Source organism: Schistocerca americana, chromosome 6 (genome assembly GCF_021461395.2).
Source record: "Schistocerca americana isolate TAMUIC-IGC-003095 chromosome 6, iqSchAmer2.1, whole genome shotgun sequence".
Classification (NCBI taxonomy): Eukaryota; Metazoa; Arthropoda; class Insecta; order Orthoptera; family Acrididae; genus Schistocerca; species Schistocerca americana.
The window spans coordinates 393,232,825-393,257,893 of NC_060124.1; the positions used below are offsets into that span (position 1 = coordinate 393,232,825).

General features: G+C 43.2%; 1 protein-coding gene across 1 annotated transcript in view; it reads right to left on the minus strand.

The window, feature by feature from the left end:
- LOC124619570 (tubulointerstitial nephritis antigen-like) overlaps positions 1-25,069 on the minus strand; it is a 529,036-nt gene that overhangs the window by 163,676 nt on the left and 340,291 nt on the right. The window contains exon 3 of the mRNA XM_047146059.1: positions 313-371. Coding sequence (XP_047002015.1) covers positions 313-326 — 14 coding nt within the window. The 5' untranslated portion in view covers positions 327-371. The remainder of the gene's footprint in view (positions 1-312; positions 372-25,069) is intronic.

Consider the following 25,069-nt stretch of genomic DNA (forward strand, 5'->3'; position numbering starts at 1 on the left):
AGGAAGCCTGATTCGGCCATAAACACTGAGAAACTTGAAAAAAAAAAACTTCTATCTGAAATGAAGCATAAATTACCAATGCTATAGTCATTCAGCATTTGATAATGAGAACACTTAGCGACTCCCCACAAATTACATATAATTTCAAACCTTCTCTAAACTTTTTCTCTCTCACCTGCTTAGAAGTCAAATATGTAACACACTAGCTGATTTGTAAAGTTGAAAGAATGTACTGTAAAGTAATAGGGAAAAAAATTAGGCCGAAGACATCATTAATTGAAACTGAATTACGCCGTTAAGTTCACTACTCACCTTCGGTCGATCATGGTAGCTGGCAGAAGGTTAGTGCAGCGCTTTGGTAGCTATCACTCCTGCAACAAAAAAAAATCGATAATGATAATGATGGAAACAAGAAACGGGATAGTGACGTATTGTATCGTCTAAAGTGACTATAACGCAGCAGAAATACAAAGTGCGTCTAAACAATTTCTTGAGCATACCAACTTAGAAAAGATAACACAAATTAAAAATACACAAATGTGCATGGCTAGAGATGCTGAGAAGCACAACACAGAGTCGTATGTAATAATAAGACGCATATTTACCGTCATATTTACAGGCTGAGCCCATTAGAGAGTTGTGAATGACCTGTCACAGTGCAGTTGAGTGACCCATGTATGATGTGTACTCTGTAGTGGAGGGCATGGGCGACTGCAGAAATTAATTGTATATACGAGGCTCGACTGAGAAGTAATGCCTCCACCTTTGTAAGTCTTCAACAGTTGGCAGCATTGGGATGCGGCAGGTACTGGCTTGTTCCGTAGCCTCCTCTCTACAGCTCCAGTTGGTGGGAAGCCTTAGCATTGAACGGTTGTGTTGTTGCAGTCTAAAGTATGGAACCCTGCGCAGACGGTCGGTCAACGCGAATTAAGCAACGTGCAGTCATTGAATTCTTGACAGCAGAAGGTGTCACCCCAAAGGAGATTCATCAGAGAATGAAAGCACTTTATGGTGATTGTTTTGATGTGAGTACCGTGCGTCGTAGGACGAGTTAAGTTAAAAGACACTGAGGCGGGAACATGTGACCTGCGTGACAGACAGAGACTTAGACGTCCTGTGAAAGCAACCACCGAGTTTCAGAAGCAAAATGTTGACAGATTGATTCAAGACGATCGACGTATCACTCAGAGAGAAATTGCAAGCACAATCGGTATTCCACAAGAACGTGTGGGTCACATTATTGTTATCGGAAGATCTGTGCATGATTGGTACCCCGGATGCTGACTCCTGAAATGAAAGTGCACAGCCTTTAAATTTGCCAGGAAAAACTCTCGCGTTAGGAAAACGAAGGTGACGTCTTTCTTCTCTCAATTGTGACAGAAGACGAAACGTGGGCACATCATTGCGACCCGGAGACGAAACGTCAGTCTGTGGAATATCGACACAAAGACTCGCCCCAGAAAAATAAATTCAAGATGCAGCCCTCTGCTGAAAAAATCATGGCCAGAGTGTTCTGGAACGCAGATGGTGCTATCCTCGATCGTGGAACAACATTAAAATCAGAGCGTTACATCACAACACTGCGAACGACGGCTAACAAGGTTCAGACAGGAAAAGGGAAATGTTTTCCTGCAGCATGACAATGCGAAATCACACACTTCACGTGCCACCACAGCAGAATTTCAGAGACTGAATCTCACCACCGTATGGCATCCTCCATACAGTCTAGATTTAGCACCGTCTCTGACTTTCATCTGTTACGATAGTGAAAGACGATATACGGGGACATCATTATGCTTCTGATGAAGACGTTGAGAGAACTGTGAGACTGAGGTTGCGGAAACAGTGTGTCAACTTCTTCCGTGACGGCCTCAGAAAACTTGTTCATCGTTGGCAGAAATGTATCCAGTTGCCTGGTGATTATGTGGAAAAGTGAATATTAGTAATTAAAGGTCACATTCTAAATATTATTTCTGTGTTTGACTTATTAAAATATTCCCATCCAAACCCAATTAACGAAGGCGGAGGCACTACTTTTCATTCAACCCTCGTATGTTATTAATAGTTATAAAAAGTTGCTAAAACAATGGCATTATCTCAATAACAGTTTTATCATCTTCGTGACACTGCTTTGTTTTCTCAGCAATACATAACTTACCACAGTCTTTACTGTAAACGGCTTGTAAAAGTGACATCAGACAAGTGCGCGATTTTCGCAGAAAAGAAACAAGTTACTAAGCCTGTAGAGTAGGCTGAAGTTCAAGACATTAGTCAGGAAGAATCAATACGCAAAGAAGTGGGATACGGAAGTACTAAGGAATGACGAGATACGTTTGAAGTTCTCTAACGCTATAGATACAGCAATAAGGAATGGCGCAGTAGGCAGTACAGTTGAAGAGGAATGGACATCTATAAAAAGGGCCATCACAGAAGTTGGGAAGGAAAACATAGGCACAAAGAAGGTAGCTGCGAAGAAACCATGGGTAACAGAAGAAATACTTCAGTTGATTGATGAAATGAGGAAGTACAAACATGTTCCGGGAAAATCAGGAATACAGAAATACAAGTCGCTGAGGAATGAAATAAATAGGAAGTGCAGGGAAGCTAAGACGAAATGGCTGCAGGAAAAATGTGAAGACATCGAAAAAGATATGATTGTCGGAAGGACAGACTCAGCATACAGGAAAGTCAAAACAACCTTTGGTGACATTAAAAGCAACGGTGGTAACATTAAGAGTGCAACGGGAATTCCACTGTTAAATGCAGAGGAGAGAGCAGATAGGTGGAAATAATACATTGAAAGCCTCTATGAGGGTGAAGATTTGTCTGATGTGATAGAAGAAGAAACAGGAGTCGATATAGAAGAGATAGGGGATCCAGTATTAGAATCGGAATTTAAAAGAGTTTTGGAGGACTTACGGTCAAATAAGGCAGAAGGGATAGATAACATTCCATCAGAATTTCTAAAATCATTGGGGGAAGTGGCGACAAAACGACTATTCACGTTGGTGTGTAGAATATATGAGTCTGGCGATATACCATCTGACTTTCGGAAAAGCATCATCCACACAATTCCGCAGACGGCAAGAGCTGACAAGTGCGAGAATTATCGCACAATCAGCTTAACAGCTCATGCATCGAAGCTGCTTACAAGAATAATATACAGAAGAATGGAAAAGAAAATTGAGAATGCGCTAGGTGACGATCAGTTTGGCTTTAGGAAAAGTAAAGGGACGAGAGAGGCAATTCTGACGTTACGGCTAATAATGGAAGCAAGGCTAAAGAATAGGATTTGTCGACCTGGAAAAAGCGTTCGACAATATAAAATGGTGCAAGTTGTTCGAGATTCTGAAAAAAGTAGGGGTAAGCTATAGGGAGAGACGGGTCATATACAATATGTACAACAACCAAGAGGGAATAATAAGAGTGGACGATCAAGAACGAAGTGCTCGTATTAAGAAGGGTGTAAGACAAGCTGTAGCCTTTCGCCCCTACTCTTCAATCTGTACATCGAGGAAGCAATGATGTAAATAAAAGAAAGGTTCAGGAGTGGAATTAAAATACAAGGTGAAAGGATATCAATGATACGATTCGCTGATGACTTTGCTGAGTGAAAGTGAAGAAGAATTAAATGATCTGCTCGACGGAATGAACAGTCTAATGAGTACACAGTATGGTTTGAGAGTAAATCGGAGAAAGACGAAGGTAATGAGAAGTAGTAGAAATGAGAACAGCGAGAAACTTAACATCAGGATTGATGGTCACGAAGTGAATGAAGTTAAGGAATTCTGCTACCTAGGCAGTAAAATAACCAATGACGGACGGAGCAAGGAGGACATCAAAAGCAGACTCGCTATGGCAAAAAAGGCATTTCTGGCCAAGAGAAGTCTACGAATATCAAATACCGGCCTTAATTTGAGGAAGAAATTTCTGAGGATGTACGTCTGGAGTACTGCATTGTATGGTAGTGAAACATGGACTGTGGGAAAACCGGAACAGAAGAGAATCGAAGCATTTGAGATGTGGTGCTATAGACGAATGTTGAAAATTAGGTGGACTGATAAGGTAAGCAATGAGGAGGTTTCTACGCAGAAGCGTAGATCGGCGATGTAAGTCAGGTGTGTACTCTTTTCCCCCTACTGTTCAATCTGTTCATCGAAGAAGCAATGGTGGAAATAAAAGAAAGGCTCAAGAGTGGAATTAAAATTCAAGGTGAAAGGATATCAATGATACGATTTGCTGGAGACATTGCTATCCTGAGCTACACAGAAGAAGATTTATTTGATCTGCTGAATGGACTGAACTGGCTAATGAGTGCAAAATATGGATTGAGAGTAAATCGAAGAAAGACGAAAGTAATGAGAAGTAGCAGAAATAAGAACAGCCAGAAACTTGACATCAGGATTGATGGTCAAGAAATAGATGAAATTGAGGAATTCTACTACGAGGCAGTAAAATAACCAATGACGCACGGAGCAACGGGGACATCAAAAGCAGACTATCACTGGCAAACAGGGCACTCCAGATTACTGGTATCAAACGCAGGCCTTAATCTGAGGAAGAAATTTCTGAGAATGTATGGTAGTGAAACATGGACTGTGAGAAAACCAGAAGAGGATCGAAGTATTTCAGACGAATGTTGAGAAATTAGGTGGACTGATAAGGTAAGGAATACGGAGGTTCTGCACTGAATCGGAGAGGAAAGGAATGCGTGGAAAACACTGACAAGGAGAAGGGACAGGATGCAAGGACATCTGTTAAGACATCAGGGAATGACTTCTATGGTATTAGAGGTAGCTGCAGAGGCCAAAAACTGTAGAGGAACACAGAGATTGGAATACATTCTGTAAATAATTGAGGACGTAGGTTGCAAGTGCTACTGTGAGATGAAGAGGTTGGCACAGGAGAGGAATTCGTGGCGGGCCGCATCAAACCAGTCAGAAGAGTGATGCCCCTTCCCCCCGCCCCCCCCCCCCCCAAAAAAAAAGTAAACACGAAAGCGTCACGGAGATGCTCGGTCAATTCCAGTGACAGACACTGCAAGAGAGGCGTTCTGCATCGCGGTTTGCTTCCGAGAGCGGATAATCCTAAAAGAGTCAACAAACATTTTGTTTGCTACTAAAAAAAATGAAAATAATGAGGTCATTTGGAGGCTTGATAGACCGCAAGTGTCATGTATGAAATTTCCCGTCTCGATTTCTCTTACACTACAAACATTTTGTTTCCTACTAAAAAAAATGAGAAAAAATGAAGTCATTTGGAGGCTTGATAGACCACAAGTGTCATGTATGAAATTCCCGTCTCGATTTCTCTTACACTAATGCGGTACGTTGTAAACGGTTAACGTTTACACCTCGTATGGATTTGATTCTCAGGAGAAACAAGATGTCTGTCGAATACCGTAATGTTCTTGCTGCTACGAGAGATAATAGAAAACGTAATGAATTTTACAATTTTTTGTTGTAACGAATTGATTTATGAAGTAGACTGAAACAAAGGCTTACAGTTTTAACATGCAGGGAAGTTTGAAAATAAATCGATTTACACAGAGTTTTGGAAAGAAGGGTACAGCAGCGAAAGGGCTCGCTATCTGCGTCAGGGACAGGCGGAATAGCGCCACTTCGCACTTTGCGGTCGCCATTCACTTGCATGTTTCACTGGCTGCCATTTCACTGGCGTGGCTCTCGAGGACGACACAGACTCCAGCTCGCAGGATGACGAAGCCAGCAATGCATCGCAATCGCGATCCGACTTAACCCTGTTCAGTAATAGACTCTGCCCCACACCGAAGAACTGGCCCAGTCTCTCAAGTGATGGATCTCCTTGCAGACGAGCAACTGCTGCTTGATTCGGAACCATATTGCGCTGTGTAGGCATCATATACACTGTCCAGTCCCATTAATCTCACCACCATCTATGTTCGACGTCAACGCGCAATAGCCGCTTACAGACCGCAGATGGTAGCACCAACAGTGGAGGGTATATAAAGCATGTCGGGGGGCGCGGAAAATAGGGCAGTCATTGTCGTAAAGCGGAAATGGAGCGATTTACCTGATGTTCAAACCGCCATGATCATTGGCTTTCGAGTCAAGGGTGAAATCATTTTCGAAACAAGTTTTTAAATGGTGCTATCCATGACCGGCGCCGAGGCAATTGTGGTGTGCCACGGGCTATAGGTGACAGCGGTGAACGACAGCTGCGGAGGTATGAACGGACGAATAGATGTGCTATCGTTGAGCAACTGACCGCCCAAGGGGCTACCAATTGCGTATCCAACGACTGTTCAGCGAACATTGCTGCGTCGGCACCTGATGCATACACCCATTCCGAATGCTTTTCATCGGCGACGAAGACTGGAATTATCACGCCAATACCGCAACTGGACGTCCTTGAATGGTGAGAGGTAGTCTTGTCACATGAATCACATTTTATTCTCCTTCGAATGGAAAGCAAACAACCTACAATACTCTCTGAAGCCCCCTCGCGTGATCTCGGTATTTTGAAAGCCACAATGGATCAACACAAGCATGCATCTGCACTTGGGGACCATGTACACCCTTGGATGCAGTTTGTTCTTCCTCGGAACGGTGGTATCTTCCAGTAGAACAATGCAACGTGTCACACAGCTCGCAGTGTATGTGCATGACCCGAAGAACACCAGGATGCGTTTGTCGTACTGCCAAGGGCGTCGAATCCCCTAGATGTAAACCCAATCGATAACCTGTGGCACCATCTCGATCGCGTTTTTCGTGCCGTGGATCCTCAAGCGAGAATCTTAGCAGTTGGCCACGGCACTGGAGTAGACATGGTTGTCGGTACAGCCCTGTCGGTACATTCCAGAACGTCAATGACTCCCTTCCAGCACGCCTCACAGGGGTCCATGCTGCAAAGGTGGTTATTCAAACTTTTAACAGGTGACACATTAACATGACCGGACAGTGTATCAACTCCGGGTGTATCCATTCACTACTGTTCACAGAAAAAGCTAACTTTCTGAACGAAGACTGGGTGCGATCTAAAAATTTAAGGACATTCATTTTACTGTATGAGACGTAAGTAATAGGCATCACAGAGTGATAACGAACGTCCGAGCTAAGTAGCATTTTCTGAACGATTATGTTGAGGGCCTATAGCTTAGAGTTACTGAAAAACGTAGAAACACGTGGGATACTTCTAGCAACGACTGTTGGCCCAACTTCGGAACTTAATACTGCAACGATTTCGGTTTCCGGCAGGATCTGGCAACAAATGTCTAGGCTCAGGTCATGTAATTCCTTTAAATTACTGGCCCCTGGTTTGTGGGGGCGGAACTGGGGTTCGATAACGTTCCAGATGTGTTCCATCATGTTCATATCAGGCGAATTTGGTGGCCAAGGGATTAAGGTGTGTTCAAGATTATGTTCCTCAAACAACTGTAACACGACTCTGGTCTAGTGACACTCACAGTTACCGTGTTGGAGGATGCCCTCACCGTCGGTGAAGACATCAAGCGTGAAGGTACGCAGTTGGTCTGCAATGATGTTTACTACATTGTAGCTGTCATTGTACCTTCTATTACTACCACAGGTTCCACAGAAAGTCGCCCGAAGCAAGGTACTTTCCCGTGGCGCGGTGCGTGTTTCGAGTAGCCGATCTTCTGGATGACGACGTATACGGGCACGACCATCGACCTGATGTAATAAGGAACGTGATTCATGCGACCGGACGACGGGTTTCCGTTGATTCACGGTACAATATCGATGATCCCGCGACCACTACTATCGTAACGGAGGATGTCGTTGTCTGAACACGGGAAGACGTGGGGGTCGGCTGCAGCATTGTTCAGCGACGTGTGCTGAGCGGTGTGCTCCGAAACACTTGTGCTTGCACCATCATGGTGTTCTGTAGTTAGATCAGTCACGGATAGTCATCTAGCTTGCTTTATGGAGCGGGTAAGCCTCCAATCTCCACGTTTTGTAATGAAGTGAGAATGCCCAACACCTTGCCTACTTGTGGTTTCCTCAGTCATTGAACCACTTTTCACAGATGATTACTAGAATAGCACACGAACTGGCGACCATCTTCGCCGCTTCCAAGATGTCCGTTCCCAGGCACCGGGCCGCAACAATCTGCACTTTGTCAGAGTCGCTGAGTCAGAGGATGTCCCCATTTTCTGCCCATATCCTAGTTGCGCTAATGTGGAAAAATGTAAGTTAAGGCGGATGAGTAGGAAGATCAGACCTGTAATGTTCCGATACAGTATTACTAGTGTCCCGGTTGACACAGTCAAGTCGCTTAAATATCTGGTCTACTTCGGTTGATTGCGAAAATTTTAAGGAAGTGGTTTACCTGTTAAGGAGACCGCATATAGGAGGCTGGTGCGACCTATTCTTGAGTACTGCCTGAGTGTTTGGGATTCGTACCAGGTTGGATTGAAGGAAGACATCGAAGCAGTTCAGAGGTGTGCTGCTAGTTACCAGTAGGTTAGAACAACACGTAAGTGTTACGGAGATGCTTCGGGAACTCAGATGGGAACCGCTGGAGAGAAGGCGATGTTCTTTTCGAGAAACACTGTAGAGAAAATTTAGAGAACGGGTCAGATCGTTGTTGCAGAAGCAACGAAAAAAGCATGCCAAATTTAAAAGAACGCAAAATCCCCAAGATTGGCAAAGTTTTACTGAAGTTCGAAATATGCCGCGTACTTCAATGCGAGATGCTTTTAATAATTTCCACAACGAAATTCTGTCTCGAAATCTGGCAAAAAACCTAAAGAGATTCTACATGCATAAAGCACACCAGTGGCAAGACGCAGTCAATACCTTCACTGACCGCATCTCGTGGTCGTGCGGTAGCGTTCTCGCTTCCCACGCCCGGGTTCCCGGGTTCGATTCCCGGCGGGGTCAGGGATTTTCTTTGCCTCGTGATGGCTGGGTGTTGTGTGACGTCCTTAGGTTAGTTAGGTTTAAGTAGTTCTAAGTTCTAGGGGACTGATGACCATAGATGTTAAGTCCCATAGTGCTCAGAGCCAATCACCTTCACTGCGCGATAACAACAGTGAAGTCACTGATGACAGTGCTACTAAAACAGAGTTATTAAACACGGTTTTCCGAAACTACTTTACCAAAGAAGACGAAGTAAATATTCCTGAATTCCAATCAAGAACAACTGCCAAGATGAGAAACATGGAAGTAGATATCGTCAGAGTAACGTAGCAGCTTAAATCACTTAATAAAGGTAAGGCCTCAGGTCTAGATTGTATACCAGTCAAGTTCCTCCCAGAGTATGCTGATAAAATAGCTCCATATTTAGCAGTTATATACAACCACTCGCTCACAGAAAGATCCGTAGCTAAAGACTGGAAAATTGCTCAAGTCACACCAATATCCAAAAACGGAAGTAAAAGTAATCCGCTGAATTACAGGCCTATATCACTAACGTCGATTTGCAGTAGGGTTTTGGAACATATGCTGTATTTGAACATTATGAAGTACCTCAAAGAAAACGATTTATTGACGCTCAGAAAATATCGTTCTTGTGAAATGGTACTCCCAAGCTAGTTCTAATGCAACAGATGAAAATTTTCCAATTTTAACAAACGTTTACCAGATTGTGAGTAACGTGAATAGCGCTGTAAAATGAGATAATCGATACCCATCTACGCTACTAGATCACTATACTGTTAATAAGTGTACAGCGTTTACCTCTATGTAGAACAAATTTTTGCTATGAATTACATCAAAAAGCCGTGACATAAGAAATAGTACAAACTGTAAGGTTACACAACAGCTACGATAGCGTACCAAGGAAGAAAAACGAGGCACTGTAAGTGAACACTTATCATATTCGAAAGCATATCACACGATATAGGTAGACTCTAACATAGAAGATAACAGTAGCCAGCCACTTTTTACAATGCGATTTATTTATTTAAATACTGCCGATTTTTGCAACATAATAAGTGATGCAAAACTATCTGGATCCCACACAGGTTGTGGTGACAGTCATGATAAACAGCGAGACACAGGCCCACACAAGCAGAAGACATTGTTGGACATCAATTTCTGGCGAACCGCTGTTCCTCCTCCCTCCAAACATCCTAACAGCCCCTCCGGCAGCCAAAGGTAAACTAAAAGTTCTATGTTAATCTAGTGCGAGACAATTTATTTTTAAGCAACAATTTTTTGTATTTATAAACGCCTGAAGATGGGCCGAACATGCTCGAAACGCATTGCGTTATGTTAACTTAAACATAAAACAAATAAAAGTGACTGGTGGCAGAAAATGCAAATAAATAATCAGCAATATCACCGGGCCATACCGCGGTGTGTTGGAGCGACATCGATGCAATGTTGACGGCAACGCTACGGCGGTCGATATTGCCGGAAAATACGGCCCATGTAAAAGCACCTTCATGCTCGAAACGCGTTGCGTTATGTTCAGTTAAGGGGGGTAGGACATAAAACGGGACGACTTGGAGCAGGAGCCACAGCACAGGACATTTTAATTTCCACTGTCTATACTTTTAAAAATAAATTCATAAAACTTTGTCAGAATGACCAGAAAGGATTCAGGATTTACACTTATAGTGGTGGAAGTTCAAAAATATAAGAAAATAATATATTTTTTACATTTGTATTTCACCTTTTTTTCACTTACCATTGGCTGCATTTGTTGCTATAGGTACACTTTCCTTCATAAGTAAGGGAGATTATTCGATGAATTTTGCACAGCATACAAAGCATACTTACAGGTGTATGAAACTCTAGAATTTTCCAAATCTATTAAAAACTGTGGTAAAAATTGAGATAATTAACTATAAAATTTGAGTTTTTTCTTTAGATGAGGTTTGAAATATAACAGCACATTCATTTTTTCATAAATTAAATAATTTCTAGAGTTTCATACACCTGTAAGTATGATTTGTATGCTGTGCAAAATTCATCGAAGAATCTCTCTTACTTATGAAGAAACGTGTGCCTATAGCAACAAACGTAGCCAATAGAAGTGAAAAAATGATGAACTTTCATACGTAAAAAAAATTGTTATGTTTTTGAACTTCCACTGCTATGATTGTGAAACCTGAATCCTTCCTGGTCATGCTGACAAAATTTTATGAATTTATTCGTAAAAGTATAGACAGTGGAAATTAAAATGTCCTGTGGTGTCTCTCCTGCTCCAAGACGGCCAGTTTGACGTCCTACCTTAAACATAAAACAAATAAAAGTGACTGGTAGCAGAAAATGTAAATAAATAATCAGTACTATTACCCGGCCATACCGCCGTGTGTTGGAGCTACATCGATGCAATATTGACGGAAACGCTACGGCGCCCAATATTGCCGTAAAATACGGCCCATGTAAACGCATCTTCTCAGCACTGCTTCCAACAATGATAAAATTGTTGGAAGCGTTGTATGCGAGCGCGAGGGTACTACTTTGAAGGAACCGATGGTAATTAAAATATTAAGTAAGTTTTTGATTTTTACGGAGCTATTTCTCGGAATTTTTGGGTTGCTCCTCTTTGTGTGCGGACATAGAACCAGACTCGCTTTGGATTTTCCGCCACATGTCTAGAGAGAGTTTCGTTGTGGAAACTATTAAATGCATCTCGCATTGAAATCCGCACCAAATTTCGAGCCTCAGTAAAACTTCGCCAATCTTGGAGATTTTGCATTCTTCTAAATTATACTTGCCTTTTTCGATGCTCCTGCAGCAGCTTTCTGTCGTGTTTTGTGTACAGTGGGGGATCATTCCCGTCTCTTATTAATTTATTTGCTATGAATCTCTCGAGTGCAGCTGGTACTATTTCGTTGAACTTAAGCTACATATGGTCTTCACTTACATCGTGAGGAGACTGTCTCTTAGAAAGACGTCAACCAAATTTTTAGTTGCATTTATAAATATATATATATTTCGCCTTTAGTTTTGGTGAATTTTTTTGTTACGGAATTGAGCCTCGCTACGACTGTGTGTTCACTAAACCCTGTATCCATCGTGATGCTCAGGATTGGCTCTGAGCACTATGGGACTCAACTGCTGAGGTCATTAGTCCTCTAGAACTTAGAACTAGTTAAACCTAACTAACCTAAGGACATCACAAACATCCATGCCCGAGGCAGGATTCGAAGATGCTCAGGATTATTTGTGACTAAGAGGTCAAGTGTGCTTTCATAACCATTTACAATTTGAATGACCTCGTGAAGTAATTCTTTAAACGAATTTTTAAAAAGCATTTAGAGCAATTATGGAAGTTGTTTTCTATCTACAATAGGGTCTGAAAATGTATTTCTGTCAACATACGGAAGGTAGATTGAAGTCACTGCCAACTATAATTGTATGAGTAGGGTATCTATTCGTGATGACACTCAAGTTTTCTTTGAACTTTTCAGCAAGTGTTTCATCTGAGACCAGGGGTCGGTAAAAGGAGCCAGTCATTAATTTATTCCGGTTGTCGAATATAACCTCTGCCCATACTAAGTCACAGGAACTATCTGCTTCAATGTCGCTTGTGAGCTGAAACACACATTACATCATTTTTCCGTAAGTTGTGCTTCTTGTTTCTGTTGTAGTGCAGATCATTACAATTACGGCTTTTCCCTCCAAAACCTAGGATGGTTTCTCTGTGACCCTGTAAATACCAGAGCTAAACAATGTAGAACAACAACGTACGTTACTAGCATAGCATTCTGTATTACTTCATTTCCTTATTTCTAACATTTTAAAATTGTACGTCGACTTTAGGTGACATGTCAATCATAGATGTTCTTATCTCTATTTAGTGAACGTATTTTCAGTCATGTGTTGAAAATTTCCCGCTACACTCTATTAACTAATGTTTCGCCGCAAGCGATATCGCATTTTAGAGGGTATGTCGTTCTTCTTTTCAAACATTCACTTACCCATTTCTTCTTTCCTTGTTGTCTTTTGGGCATGCAGTTGTAGTAATTAAAGTAGGCACAAATGCAGTGATCAAAAAGAAATGATTAGCGTACATTCGCATTCTGTTTACATCGTTCCTTTCTTGTTGCTCCCATGGCGATGAACTGTTTCTGTCGCAATCAGTAAGCGTGAAAGGAAGCTACAGTACAGACAGAGGAATCTATATTTATACTTGGCAGAACTAATTACATACTGACATAATCGTTGGTATTGCTTTCGTTTCCCAAAAGTTATAAATATTTCGAGTTCGGATAAAAAGCTCTGTATTTGGCCAAGATGTCGAAGAAGAAGGTCCCTTACGTAATGGTTGTATCGAGTAAGATGTGGACAGAAGTAGTACGAGGAAGGGCGTCCCTTACCTGAGGGATAGCTACCTGGCGAAGGGGCAAGTGTGGCAAATGTCCGACGTGGCAAATGTCCGGCATTCGCTCCTCTTATGTCTAATCACGCAACATGTGGAAAAGGTAATGAGTTACACAGTGTAAACATCACGGTAGCAGACCGTCAAGCGTGAGCGTTGCAGCTGAACCTTTTGCGCCCGTCGCGAAAGCATCCCAAGGACGCGGCCGTCTCGCAACACGAGAGGAGCGCCTGCGGAAGCAGCGACAGTGTTTTGTTCGCAGGGCTGGCTGAGTGTACGCATTCCTGTGGCGCCGGCGGCAGGCACCGTGCGTACGTGGCGCCAGTCTGCACGTGCGTGGAGGGAGGATGCGTGGCCCCCTGCCCCACACCGCCACCCACTGGCTGCCCGACCACACAGCAGTTGTTTATATGGGCCGTGGCGGCAAACGGCAGGTCGGCCCGTGATGTAAGCGCCTGCTATTTCAGAGGAGGTGCCGTAACGCAGGGGCCACGGTTTCGTACGCTGCGTCCCGTGCGTGGCGAAACTGCGGCAACGTGCGGATGTAACACACCGCTGGACCAGATACTTCTTGTGGAGAAAGAGTCTGTCACCCAGCAGTCTCGCATGCAGTAATTCCCGCTGACGTTTATTACTGGACGGTCCCGTAGTTACACCGCTGGCCATTAAAATTGCTACATCACGAAGATGACGTGCTACAGACGTCAAATTTTACCGACAGGAAGAACATGCTGTGATATGCAAATGATTAGCTTTTCAGAGCATTCACACAAGGTTGACGCCGGTGGTGACACCTACAACGTGCTGACATGACGAAAATTTCCAACCGGTTTCTCATACACAAACAGCAGTCGACCGGCGTTGCCTGGTGAAACGTTGTTGTGATGCTTCGTGTAAGGAGGAGAAATGCGTACCATCACGTTTCCGACTTTGATAAAGGTCGGATTGTAGCCTATCGCGATTGCGGTTTATCCTATCGCGACACTGCTCCTCGCGTTGGTCGAGATCCAATGATTGTTACCAGAATATGGAATCGGTGGGTTCAGGAGTGCAATACGGAACGCCGTGCTGGATCCCAACGGCCTCGTATCACTAGCAGTCGAGATAACAGGGATCTTATTCGCATGGCTGTAACGGATCGTGCAGCTCCATCTCGATCCCTGAGTCAACAGATGGGGACGTTTGCAAGACAACAACCATCGGTACCAACAGTTCGATGACGTTTGCAGCAGCATGGACTATCAACTCAGAGACCTTGGCTGCGGTTACCCTTGACGCTGCATCACAGACAGGAGCGCCTGCGATGATGTACTCAACGACGAATCTGGGTGCACGAATGATAAAACGTCATTTTTTCGGATGAATCCAGGTTCTGTTTACAGCATCATGATGGTTGCATCCGTGTTTGGCGACATCGCGGTGAACGCACATTGGGAGCGTATATTCGTCATCACCATATTGGCGTATCACCTGGCGTGATGGTATGGGCTGCCATTGGGAACACGTCTCGGTCACCTCTTGTTCGCATTGACGGAAATTTGAACAGTGGACGTTACATTTCAGATGTGTTACGACCCATGGCTCTACCCTTCATTCGATCCCATCTAAACCCCACATTTCAGCAGAATATTGCACGACCGCATGTTGCAAGTCCTTCCTCGTTACACAAAATGTTCTACTGCTGCCCTGGCCAGAAAATTCGCCAGATCTCTCACCAGTTGAAAACGTCTTGTCAATGGTGGCCGAGCAACTGGCTCGTCACAATACGCCAGTCACTACTCTTGATGAACTGTGGTATCGTGTTGAAGGTGCATGGGCAGCTGTACCTGTAGACGCCATCCAAGCTCTTTTTGACTCAATGCCCAGGCCTATCAAGGCCGTTATTACGGCCAGAAGCGATTGTTCTGGGTACTGATTTCTCAGGATCTATGCACCCAAATTGCGTGAAAATGTAATCACATTTCAGTTCTAGTATAATATATTTGTCCAATGAATACCCGTTTATCATCTGCATTTCTTCTTGGTGTAGCAATTTTAATGGTCAGTAGTGTAGAACACTTCCAACACTTCTCTGTTGTTGTTGTTGTCCACCTCTCCATACAGCTTAACCTCTGCGTAACTACTACAAGCCATTGAGAATATCAGAAGCAAAAATAACAATTCCCTGAAAAATGATATAAGTGCACGTAGAGCATGGCATAGCATGTAAAATCTTTGTGGCAAAGTGATACAAGTAAAATCCCACTCTGTACTGTTTCTTGGAGAATTAAAAGATTGCTAGTTACTAGATGTTACGAATCAGTTAACAAGAAGATAATTCACGTGCACTTGTATATGAGTTTCTCACATATAATCTAACAAAACCTGGCAGAAAAGGCAAAACTCTCGTGAACGTCATTTTGTCAGCCCTGGACTATCTGTCATTCATGCTTCAAATCGCTTCAGCGTGAAGGACAACCAGGAAGAACAACTAGGGATGACCCGCCTGAGACACTTGAACCAGAAGAGGAAAAAAATTTTTAGAATCAAATTGCGAATAGTTATTTTCTAGCACTATTTTAAATGCTCTATTAACATAATGCATCATGTCCGTGTCGAATCATATCGAGTTTTTATGTTGTGCATTACCTACATAAAATTTTTATGATGCACGAGAAGAAGGAATGGGGTTATACTATTTTTTATGTTGTTCATTACCTACATAAACTTTTTATGACACGCAAGAAGAGGGAAGTGACCCAGATGGGGTAATGGGTTAAACAGTACTACCTCTTATTTCATTTCACTGTTGTAATCGACAAAAGGTATGGTGTTCAGTACCATTACGTAAATATTTTCTCATAGTTCTAAATAGCAGTTTTATGATAGCTAAAATGATAACAACCAACAAAAAAGCATTACAGAGAAAATATAACTCGCATCATTCTTATTTCATAATATTCTGTAAGCAAATGGATACAAGTGCATACAGACAGTTACAACTTATAATATAAAACTGATCTCTTACATTAAACCATTATTCCAATAGGCAAACGGAAAATTCTACAAGGTATTTTTATGTTTAATGTACACAAAAATTTTGACTTCTTTTTCGCAATCCCAAGACAATTCTGAAACCTTGTGAACTTTAACTGCAGTTTTCTCAAAATTATAGGAAGTCCACTTATACCCCTTTGCTTCTGACATTTTGTCTTGTTTACTGTTGTGACTTTTTGGACTCCCTTTGCAATTTTAAATTCCCCTACTGCACACACACTTTTCTGTAGAACTAAACTGACGATCTCTTAATGCCTGAGCATTCCGTCATTCAATAGAGTTGTGTGATAAATTTCTTTAGTCCCTAGTTATATTTAAATGGTTCAAATGGCTCTGAGCACTATGTGACTTTACGTCTGAGTTCATCAGTCGCCTAGAACTTAGAACTAATTAAACCTAACTAACCTAAGGACATCACAAACATCCATGCCCGAGGCAGGATTCGAACCTGCGACCGTAGCGGTCTTGCGGTTCCAGACTGCAGCGCCTTTAACCGCACGGCCACTTCGGCCGGCGCTGTTTCATTCAAAATTCGGTAAACTAACAAGGTTTTATTTGCACTTTGCGGAATCGTACACAAAATTATCTTAATGTTAATAAAACGTGAAATGTGGCGGAATTTACATGGTGTATATTTGTAAGTGACGCATTCGTCGTGTATTTCCTTCGTTTCGCATGTGCACTATATGAGAGCTGTTAAATTCTAGGAAAACTGGTTAAATATGCACCATGCTACATTTTATGCTAGCACGCGTAGGTAACATTTACAAAACGAGGCCCAAAAACATTAATTTCAAATATTCTGTAATAGAATTGTAACGCACGGACGCTGTATAATGTACACGACGACAATAAAATTTGTTTTTGCTAAAGTGATGAAATGAATTTAAAGCTTTAAAGGAAAAAGGAATTGTTCTTATAATGTATTTTAGGCAAGACAGCATATGGATGTAATCTATTGGCACTGACACTGTTGCAGATGATTGCAAAAGATGCGTCCTGCACACTACCAGGCAGTAGTGTTTTCTTTGACAGAAGCTGTAACAAGACTGCATTTCCTAAAGCTGAGAGGGATCTGGCTTTTGGGCAGTTTCCCAGAGCACGCTAAATTCTTTCGCAAAAGTTCATTCGCCGTATTCTGCAAAGTCTGTCAAGAAGGAGGGTATGCAGAGACGTAGAACTATTCGAGATATGCACTATCCGACAAAAAGATGTGGGGCTCCCAGAAGACATGGTTGGACCTCAATTTAACTTTGCAGACGCGCACACCATCAGCAGGTAGGTAAACTGTTTAGCTTTACAATACTCTGTAGTTCTATACCTAGGCTTCCGTTAACACGAGACAAAAGGTTGTGTATGTTGTGGCACCATGACCTTGCAGCATGGACTGCTGATGAAAGCAGTGGATTGTGTTCAGCGGAGAAGGTTCTGCACTACCCCGGATGACCATCGTTGGACATTATGGCAACGACCTGGAGAGAGGTCCCCTTCTTCCGACGTTTTGTAGAGGCACAGCGGTACTACTGCTAGCGTCATGGTGTGGGGAGCCATCGGGTAACGCTTTATATCGCGGCTGGTACTGACTGATGAGCCTCTGACCGTATAACGTTAGGTCACAAGCATTCTGCTCCCTCACCTCATACTTCTCATGTGACAGTGGCACCATTTTTCAGCAGGGCAGTGCTGTCCCACACATGGCACGTGTTTCTCTCGTGGCCAGCGAGGTCTCCCGATATGTTCCAGACAGAACATGCGTGGGACCAGTTCGGACGTAACTTCTGTAAATTTGTAAATTTGTGGTAAGTTCTTATGGGACCAAACTGCTTAGGTCATCGGTCCCTAAGCTTACACACTACTTAATCTAACTTAAACTAACTTGCGCTAAGGACAACATACACACCCATGCCCGAGGGAGGGCTCGAACCTCCGATTGGGGGACCTACGCGGACCGTTTCAAGGCCCCTGAAACCGCGCGGCTATGGTTCAAATGGCTCTGAGCACTACGGGACTCAACTGCTGTGGTCATCAGTCCCCTAGAACTTAGAACTACTTAAACCTAACTAACCTGAGGACATCACACACACCCATGCCCGAGGCAGGATTCGAACCTGCGACCGTAGCAGCAGCGCGGCTCCGGACTGGAGCGCCTAGAACCGCACGGCCACCCCGGCCGGCGCGCGGCTATGCCACGCGGCTGACGTCTGTCCGAGTGCCAGTATCCAGGATATCAATGAACACTTACAGCAGTTGTGGATTGTCCGCCCAGGGTAGCTGAATGTTCAGCGTGACGGATTGTCAGTCTTCTGGGCCCAGGTTCGATTCCCGGCTGAGTCGGGGAATTTTCTCCACCCAGGGACTGGGTGTTGTGCTGTCCTCATCATCATCCTTTCATCCTCATAAACTGCAGGTCGCCGAAGTGGTGTCAAAATGAGAGACCGGCACCCGGTGAACGGTCTGCCCGACAGGGGACCCTAGTCATACGAGTAAATAAATAAGCAGTTGTGGGGTAGATTTCCCAACCAAACCAGTGCGTACATCCAGGCCAGAGGGGATCCAAAGTCACACAGATAAGTGCTTTGGAAACTGATTCGATTTTATAATCACCGAAATAATATCACATACCCTGTTAGCAAGTGATGTTTCATTTTGTAGTTCCTCCCCTTCTGGGTGCTTCTTTTCCTTGTCAGGTAGCGTACTTTGACAAAAAAGAAGTTACTCTTATAAACTTAATACGAACACTCTGTTAAGAAGAAAATAATAACATACTCTTTAGTACTATTGTCCTTCCACCAAATAAGTACATCCTCCTTAATTAGTAAAAACAAACTGCTGTTTCCTCAGTTATATTGAATACCTCCTGTTCGTATCGTACTAGTAGCATAATATTAATGTGAGTAAAATTGTGTGTTTCATAGAAAATACCTGTTGTTGTTGTTGTTGTTGTGGTCTTCGGTCCTGAGACCGGTTTGATGCGGCTCTCCACGCTACTCTATCCTGTGCAAGCTTCTTCATCTCCCAGTACCTACTGCAACCTACATCCTTCTGAATCTGCTTAGTGTATTTATCTCTTGGTCACCCTCTACGATTTTTATCCTCCACGCTGCTCTCCAATGCTAAATTTGTGATCCCTTGATGCCTCAAAACATGTCCTACCAACCGGTCCCTTCTTCCTGTCAAGTTGTGCCACAAATTCCCCTTCTCCCCAATTCTGTTCAATACCTCCTCATTAGTTATGTGATCTACCCGTCTAATCTTCAGCATTCTTTGTAGCACCACATTTCGAAAGCTTCTATTCTCTTCTTGTCCAAACTATTTTTCGTCCATGTTTCACTTCCATACATGGCTACACTCCATACAAATACTTTCAGAATCGACTTCCTGACACTTAAATCAATACTCGATGTTAACAAGTTTCTCTTCTTCAGAAACGCTTTCCTTGCCATTGCCAGTCTACATTTTACATCCTCTCTACTTCGACCATCATCAGTTATTTTGCTCCCCAAATAGCAAAACTCCTTTACTACTTTAAGTGCCTCATTTCCTAATCTAATTCCCTCAGCATCACCCGACTTGATTCGACTACATTCTATTCTCCTTGTTTTGCTTTTGTTGATGTTCATCTTATATCCTCCTGTCCATTCCGTTCAACTGCTCTTCCAAATCCTTTGCTGTCTCTGACAGAATTTCAATGTCGTCGGCGAACCTCAAAGTTTTTATTTCTTCTCCATGGATTTTAGTACCTACTCCGAATATTTCCTTTGTTTCCTTTACTGCTTGCTCAATAAACAGATTGAATAACATCGGGGATAGGCTACAACCCTGTCTCAATCCCTTCCCAACCGCTGCTTCCCTTTCATGCCCCTCGACTCTTATAACTGCCATCTGGTTTCTGTAAAAATTGTAAATAGCCTTTCGTTCCCTGTTTTTTACCCCTGCCATCTTTAGAACTTGAAGGAGCAAACGCTTGTTTACAATACGCTACTATTTACGAATCTGCTTTGTAATTAACATTAGCACTTTTCATACAACTAACATGAATTTTCACTTCTTGAAAGTAGTTAGATAATTGTTTTGCATTATGGAGAATTAAGTAAGTTTCTTTTTCTTTTGAGTTGGTATGGGTTCGTAATTACTACCTAACACGAATTCTTTACAGACGAATGGAAAAACTGGTAGAAGTCGATCTCGGGGAAGATCAGTTTGGATTCTGTAGAAATGTTGGAACACGCGAGGCAATACTGACCCTACGACGTATCTAAGAAGACAGATTAAGTAAAGGCAAACCTAAGTTTCTACCATTTGTACTTTTAGAGAAAGCTTTTGACGATGTTGACTGGAATACTGTCTTTCAAATTCTGAAGGTGGCAGGGGTAAAAAACAGGGAGCGAAAGGTTATTTACAATTTGTACAGAAACCAGATGGCAGCTATAATAGACGACGGGCATGAAAGGGAAGCAGTGGTTGAGAAGGGAGTGAGACAGGGTTGTAGCCTATCACCGATATTTTTGAGCAAACAGTGAAGGAAACAAAAGAAAAATTTGGAGTAGGAATTAAAATCCATGGAGGATAAATAAAGACATTGAGATTTGTCGATGACACTGTAATTCCGTCAGAGACACCAAAGGACCTGGAAGAGCAGTTGAACGGAATTGAATGGACAGTGTCCTGAAAGGAGGGTATAAGAGGAACATAAAAAAAAGCAAAACGAGGATAATGGAATGTAGTCGAATTAAGTCGGGTGATGGTGAGGGAATTAGATTAGGAAATGACACACTTAAAGCAGTAAAGGAGTTTAGCTATTTGGGGAGCAAAATAACTGATGATGGTCAAAGTAGAGAGGATATGAAACGTAGACTGACAATGGCAAGGAAAGTGTTTCTGAAGAAGAGAGATTTGTTAACATTGAGTACAGATTTAAGCGTTAGGAAGTCTTTTCTGGAAATATTTGTATGGAGTGTAGCCGTGTATGGAAGTGAAACATGGACAATAAATAGTTTATAAAAGAAGAGAACAGAAGCTTTCGAAATATGGTTCTACAGAAAAATGCTGAAGATTAGATCGGTAGATCACGTAACTAACGAGGAGGTACTGAATAGCATTCGGGAGAAGTGAAATTTGTGGCACAACTTGACTAGAAGAAAGGATCGGTTGGTAGGACATGTTCTGAGGCATCAAGGGATCACCAGTTTTGTATTGGAGGGCAGCGTGGAGGATGAAAATCGTAGAGGGAGACCAAGAGATGAATACACTAAGCAGATTCAGAAAGATGTAGGCTGCAGTAGGTACGTGGAAGTGAAGAGGCTTGCACAGAGTAGAGTAGCATGGAGAGTTGCATCAAACCAGTCACTGGATTGAAGACCACAACAACAACAACATTTATTCCTGGCGTTTACTTCTGCTGAATAAATACTTTAAATACTTCGGCTTTTTTTTCTCTGGGAGATTAGTTCAGGGAGAGAAAAATGTAGAAAGTATGACACTCCCAGAAGTACTTTACTGCTTACATACTTTACAGCTCGCTTGCTGCCAGATACCATCCAATCAAATATGTCGATCAAACAAGAACACAATAAAAGCTCTACGAGCTCTACGTATTTCCGTATTTCGAAGAGATGATTTATTGTATATTTCATTTGTAGTGTTGTTTGACGTAAGTGTGCTAGATCCAGTAGCATTTCTTAGGATTTTTCTTTTTTTTTTTTTTGTTTGGTTTAGGGTAACCGTCGAGACAGTCGATGCACATTCATGAAACTGGTGTAATGAAGGTCTTGTGTGTTCGAACTAATGCTCCGCCGGAAGGAAGTAAATGCGTTATGTAATTAGTTTTAAAAGTCCCAGTCGTTGTATTTTTAATGTGATGTTGTCCATGTGAGGTGTGCGTGATAATGCATACGGTCCAGTTTTATTAACGTGACCAGCGTTGTGTTCGACGTCGATGTAGAGTAACCCGTCACAGGGGGTAGGCGGCAGCACTCAGCAGCGGAGGGCACATAAAGCGTATCGGAACGACGCGGAAAACATTGCAGTAGTTGGTGTAATGCTGAAACGGAGCGATTTATTTGACATCCAAAAGAGCACGGTCATTGACTTTCGGGCTAAGGGCGGAAGAGCTTCCGAAACTGCTAAGTTCGTACACTGTTCGCTTACCGGCGTTGTTAAAGTATGCTGTGCGTGGCGAAATGGCGCTGTCGAAAACCGGCACTGAAGCAGCTGTGGTGCACCAAGGGTCGTAGAGGACAGGGGTGAACGACGGCTGCAGGAATGTGTACGGGCGAATATACCTGCAAATTTTGAGCAACTGACCGTCCAGATGAACCAAGGGGCTACCAACAGCGTTTCCTCAATGACCATTCAGCGAAGTTTCTGTGTATGGGTCGCCATAGCAGGTGCCTGGTTTATGCACCCATGCTGACTGCTGCTCATCGGCGACAAATGCTGGAATTTGCACGCCAGTTCCACAACTGGACGTCCATTCAGTGCAAACAAGTCGCCTTTTCATATGAATCAGGTTTCATGCTCCATCGGCTTGAAACGCCTGAAAGCAAACACTCCGCCACAACCATCAGAAGGGTACAGGCCGGAGGACTGAGCAGCGTAGTGGTCTGGGGACATGGCATTCTGTAGGTGATCTCGTCATTCTGGAAAGCACAACGGATCAACGCAAGTATGCTTCTGTTATGGCTACCATGTCAACTGCGACATACAGTGAGGTTTTCCTCGGCGTGATGGTATACAGTAGGCCGACCGTTGTGGCCGAGCGGTTCTAGGCGCTTCAGTCCGGAACCGCGCTGCTGCTAAGGTCGCAGGTTCGAATCCTGCCTCTGGCATGGATGTGTGTGGTGTCCTTAGGTTAGTTAGCTTTAAGTAGTTCTAAGTCTGATGACCTCAGATGTTAAGTCCCATAGTGCTCAGAGACATTTTTGAGCATCCAGCAGGACAATGCAACGTGTCAACGTAAGCGCATGGTTCTAAGTGCACCAGGATGATTTTACTGTACTCCCCTGGCCACCAAACTCTCCGTATTTAAACCCAATCGAGAATCCGCGGGACCATCTCGATCGAGCTGTTCGTGCCGTGGATCCTCAACTGAAGTCAGCATGGTTCCACAACCATATCGATACCTTCCAAAACCTCAATGACTCTGTTCCTGAACGTCTCGCAGCGGTGCGTACTGCAAACGGAGATCGTTCTTGATTTTACAAAATTTTGATTCTTGATTTTGACGAGCCATCACATTAATGCAACTGGGCAGTATAGTATCTACACACTATTAATGATTTTTAGCTTTTGTTTTTGCTGTTATTTCTTGTCGCCATAATTTTATTTGTACTTGTCCGGTGTCTGTTTTTATTTCTTGCACAATTTTGTTACGTATGGCCGCGCGGGATTAGCCGAGCGGTCTAGGGCGCTGCAGTCATGGACTGTGCGGCTGGTCCTGGCGGAGGTTCGAGTCCTCCCTCGGGCATGTGTGTGTGTGTGAGTGTGTGTTTGTCCTTAGGACAATTTAGGTTAAGTAGTGTGTAAGCTTAGGGACTGGTGACCTTAGCAGTTAAGTCCCGTAACATTTCACACACATTTGAACATTTTTTGTTACGTATGAAGATAACAAGTTGACATATTTGGGCATTAATTTTTATCAGTCACAAGCTGAGGCAGTTTAATAGTTTGCTGACGTATAGCATGTTCATTAGTTTTGTGCTTTCTGTTTAAAGAGTGTCATCTTCGCATAACGCTAAATCTTTGTTCTAATGAGTTGAGTGAGGTATATCGGCAATGTATACAGGGTGTCTAAGAAATGTTACGGGAAACCTCCGGGGGTTGTGGAACGTGTCTTGAGGAACACATCGAGGATGGGAACCTGTGTTCAGAAAGGTCATCCAACGACACTACAGAGCATCGAAGATATAGGCGTCGACGCCTGTCACGAGGCCACCCTTTCGGTAGCAAACGTGACTTTGTATTCTGACGGAACGTAGGTGGAACGTCTAGCAGTCTTCTTTGTTATTCAGTGATCGCAATTGAATGCCACGATCGCCAGTGGTGAGAATGGAGATTGACGCAGCGTAGACAGGCCTTGTCTGCTAAGAATGCGGTACTCTGTTGTCTTGGTGAATGGCGGTTTCGGAAGCAGGTTCCCATCTGAATTTTATTTTTCTGCTGAAACACATTGGAGATTTTAGAGGGTATGAGCAGGAATGCCGAATTTGTATTTTTATTGGCAATACAGCATTTTCCCCGTTTTAATTACCAAGGGTTGATAGCCGCCGCAGGAAAGAGAACTCGCAGATCGAAAGCTGCAATTAGTAAGCGTAAAAGCAATCTCGAACGCTTTAAGAGTACAGGATGCTGCGAGGACTTTGAAAGTTTCTTATCCGTGCTGCGAGGGGAATTGAATTTACAAGTGCACTTGCAAAAGCTCGTTAAGGTGCTCGTCTCCAAGCATGTGCGCCAACGCTATTGCTTCCCAACAATCTGCGAGCAATAAGTCTCGGTGTACTATTACTAGCCGTATCTCTGGACTTTATGAGGCCCAAGTCTCGTCTGTATTAAACGGAATGGCCGTCGTAACATGACCAACATGCCAGAAATTAATTACGTTACTTCTCTCAAGGGTCTTCGCTGTCACCAGCCGTTTTGTGGTCGTATTCCCTGGACAGCTTCGACGATCCAAAAATACTCCAGACCGCTCGCGTGACATATCTCAACGTACTGGCCGCACATGCTGTGAAGCTGATAAGCCAGAAAACTGCAACCA